At 50.2% G+C, this 3,925-nt stretch overlaps 1 protein-coding gene across 1 annotated transcript in view; it reads right to left on the bottom strand.

Annotated features, from left to right (window-relative positions):
- Positions 1–3,689, bottom strand: part of LOC121549626 (kelch-like protein 40b) — a 17,678-nt gene extending 13,989 nt beyond the window's left edge. The window contains exons 1-2 of the mRNA XM_041861406.2: positions 2,719–3,689; positions 514–948 (exon numbers count right to left, since the gene is read on the bottom strand). Of these exons, the coding sequence (XP_041717340.2) occupies positions 514–948; positions 2,719–3,423 (1,140 nt within the window). The 5' untranslated portion in view covers positions 3,424–3,689. The remainder of the gene's footprint in view (positions 1–513; positions 949–2,718) is intronic.
- Between the last annotated feature and the right edge of the window lie 236 nt (positions 3,690–3,925).

Below are 3,925 nucleotides of genomic sequence, written 5' to 3' on the forward strand. Positions count from 1 at the left end.
ACTTGGTGACCATGCAGAAGATGCAGCTACACAATGACTTGGTGACCATGCAGAAGATGCAGCTACACTATGACTTGGTGACCATGCAGAAGATGCAGCTACACAATGACTTGGTGACCATGCAGAAGATGCAGCTACACAATGACTTGGTGACCATGCAGAAGATGCAGCTACACAATGACTTGGTGACCATGCAGAAGATGCAGCTACACAATGACTTGGTGACCATGCAGAAGATGCAGCTACACAATGACTTGGTGACCATGCAGAAGATGCAGCTACACAATGACTTGGTGACCATGCAGAAGATGCAGCTACACAATGACTTGGTGACCATGCAGAAGATGCAGCTACACAATGACTTGGTGACCATGCAGAAGATGCAGCTACACAATGCAGATCCAAAGGAATTATCCAAGTAAAAAATTGATAATATGATATAATGATATTATGATAATAACGTCCTACCTGTATTAATAATAGTTATTTAATATAATATTTATAACATCCTACCTGTAAGAAGTAAGAGCTGAGAGGATCCTCCTTGTTCAGCTCATTGTAGAACAGTCCCCCAGCAACAAAGATCTGGTTCTCCTTGGTGACAAGGGAGGCGTGGTTCTTGGGGATCTGAGTGGAGAGCGAGGCAACGTAACAGTCGTTGCCTGTGGGGTCATACGCCACCGCCCCCGTGTCACTCACCATGAACACCAGGTCCCTCAGGAACATCCCAAAACGCAGTTGATCATTCAGGATCCCCGGGAGGAGAGCCTCCTCTTCCTCCTCCTCCTCTTCCTCTCCTCCCTCCTGCTCTGCCTTCTTTTCTACAGTCTTCTTCTTAGTTTTCTTCTGAGGTGGGAGGTCGGGGAGTTTTCCAGCATGAGCGTCTCTGACCAGCTGAAGTTTCTTCTCCATCTCAGGGTTGGAGCAGATCCACTCATGCTTCTCCACCTGGTGGGAGATTTTATAGATTATTACAACATGTGACAACAATCACATACAGTAACACACAACATCAAGACAGCAGACAAGAAGAAACAGCAGTATTTTACACACACAGGCCTACTACATTATAACAGTCATGCTCCTCCACCAGTGACGCGGCCCACCACCAAGGACTGTGGGCTCTCCTTCTCCGTGGCCGAAGTGAGTAAGACATTTAAGCGTGTTAAACCCCGCAAGACTGCCGGCCCAGACGGCATCCCTAGAAACGTCCTCAGAGCATGCGCAGACCAGCTGGCTGGTGTGTTTACGGACATATTCAATCTCTCCCTATCCCAGTCTGATGTCCCCACATGCTTCAAGATGGCCACCATTGTTCCTGTACCCAAGAAAGCAAAGGTAACTGAACTAAATGACTATCGCCCCGTAGCACTCACCTCTGTCATCATGAAGTGCTTTGAGAGACTAGTCAAGGATCATATCACCTCCACCTTACCTGTCACCCTAGACCCACTTCAATTTGCTTACCGCCCCAATTGATCCACAGACGATGCAATCACCATCACACTGCACACTGCCCTATCCCATCTGGACAAGAGGAATACCTATGTAAGAATGCTGTTCATTAACTATAGCGCAGCATTCAAAACCATAGTACCCTCCAAGCTCATCATTAAGCTCGAGGCCCTGGGTCTGAACCCTGCCCTGTGCAACTGGGTCCTGGACTTCCTGACGGGCTGCCCCCAGGTGGTGAAGGTAGGAAACAACATCTCCACTTCGCTGATCCTCAACACGGGGGCCCCACAAAGGTGCATGCTCAGACCCCTCCTGTACTCCCTGTTCACCCATGACTGCGTGGCCAACACGCCTCCAACTCAATCATTAAGTTTGCAGACGACACAACTGTAGTAGGCTTGATTACCAACAATGACAAGACCGCCTACAGGGAGGAGGTGAGGGCTCTGGGAGTCTGGTGCCAGGAAAATAACCTCTCACTCAACAAAACAAAACAAAGGAGATGATCGTGGACTTCAGGAAACAGCAGAGGGTGCACCCCCCTATCCACATCGACGGGACCACAGTGGAGAAGGTGGAAAGCTTCAAGTTCCTTGGCGTACACGTCACTGACAAACTGAAATTATCCACCCACGCAGACAGTGTGGTGAAGAAGGCGCAACAGAGCCTCTTCAACCTCAGGAGGCTGAAGAAAATTTGGCTTGGCACCTAAAACCCTCACAAACTTTTACAGATGCACAATTGAGAGCATCCTGTCGGGCTGTATCACCGCCTGGTACGGCAACTGCACCGCCCGCAAACGCAGGGCTCTCCAGAGGGTGGTTCGGTCTGCCGAACGCATTACCGGGGGGCAAACTACCCGCCCTCCAGGACACCTACAGCACCCGATGTCACAGGAAGGCCAAAAAGATCATCAAGGACATCAACCACCTGAGCCACTGCCTGTTCACCCCGCTATCATCCAGAAGGCGAGGTCAGTACAGGTGCATCAAAGCTGGGACCGAGAGAATGAAAAACAGCCTCTATCTCATGGCCATCAGACTGTTAAATAGCCATCACTAGCACATTAGAGGCTGCTGCTGCCTATTGAAATCACTGGCCACTTTAAGAAATGGAACACTAGTCACTTAAAAATGTTTACATATCTTGCATTACTGCATTCTATTCTATAATATTCTACTGTATCTTAGTCCATGCCGCTCTGTCATTGCTTGTCCATATATATATTGATTTGATTTGATTAACACTAGACATACTGCTCACCGTCTCAGTGAAGTAGTCCTTGTCGACCAGTCTGAGTCTGACACAATCCATCAGTCCGGGTAGTTCCTTCAACCTGTTCTCCACATCTTGACCGACCCACTTCTCCACTGCCTCAAACACCTCTTTCTCCGTTTCCACATTCAGCGTGTCCGCTGTCAAGATGGCTGCCAGCTCGCTGGGACCCAGCGTCAGGAAGTCGTCATCACGAGCGATGAGCTGGAAGCGTTCGCAGGCGTAGTTGCGAGCGGAGACAGCGAGGCGAGGACAGTCCAGCATCAGGCCCAGTCGGAATATAGCCAGACAATTACTGAGACTGAGTTTCTTCTGGAGGAAGGAGACACACACTGTGAAAATAGAAGGAATCTGGAACATGTTGGCGACAGAGAAGATGTCCTGGACATTCTGCTCTGTCACATTAATGGTGGAGGTGTAGAGGTACTTCAGAATCAGACCCATGACCCCCGGCTCTACATCCTCCAACACCACCTCTTGCTTCTTCTCCTCTTCCAGGTCTGACAGGAACAGGGCCCTAAAAAAGGAGGAGCAGGCACACAGCACCAGACGGTGGCAGGGGAACTCCTTGTCCTTGATCTTCAGGACACAGTCCACCAGCTTGTCATTCTCCAGTAGATCATAGAGACCGTCCTGCAACAGGGTCTGCTGGTACATCCTGGGCTCCTCGGCCGGGTCGATGGACAGAGCCATGGTGCCTCGGTCCAGGGGGACAACTTCCAGTCAATAAGCAGGAAACGAGAGGCCTAGGGCGTCCTGGTCCTTGGTGTCTGTCCTGTCTGTCTCCTGTCCACACAGCAGAGCTCCAAGATCAGGCTCTCTTCACTGTCCAGCCTGGAAAGAGGAGGTAGGGGTTCGGTGTGTGTGTTATAAGTAGCCTGGGTCTGTGTGGTTTGAACCGTAAGGAGTGTACTCTGGGGCGGCTGGTCTCACTCCCTCAGCTGTCCCGTCCTTTTAACTCCTGCTCCAACTGGTAGTTTATATATAGGCTTGTCCTCAGTGTGGGGCACTCTGTGGAATCCATTCTGGAACATGTGAAATGTAATACACCCCTCACCACCACCCGCCGTCCCCCTCCCCACTCGGACAGCTGACACAATGCCTCATGCGAGATCAGTTATTTCTGAGTCATGTGGGGCTAAATTGGGTTCATATCAATAGACTGAAGTGGCTTCCTCCTTCTTCTTCTCCCCTC

This window comes from Coregonus clupeaformis, unplaced genomic scaffold (genome assembly GCF_020615455.1).
Source record: "Coregonus clupeaformis isolate EN_2021a unplaced genomic scaffold, ASM2061545v1 scaf1331, whole genome shotgun sequence".
NCBI classification, from domain to species: domain Eukaryota; kingdom Metazoa; phylum Chordata; class Actinopteri; order Salmoniformes; family Salmonidae; genus Coregonus; species Coregonus clupeaformis.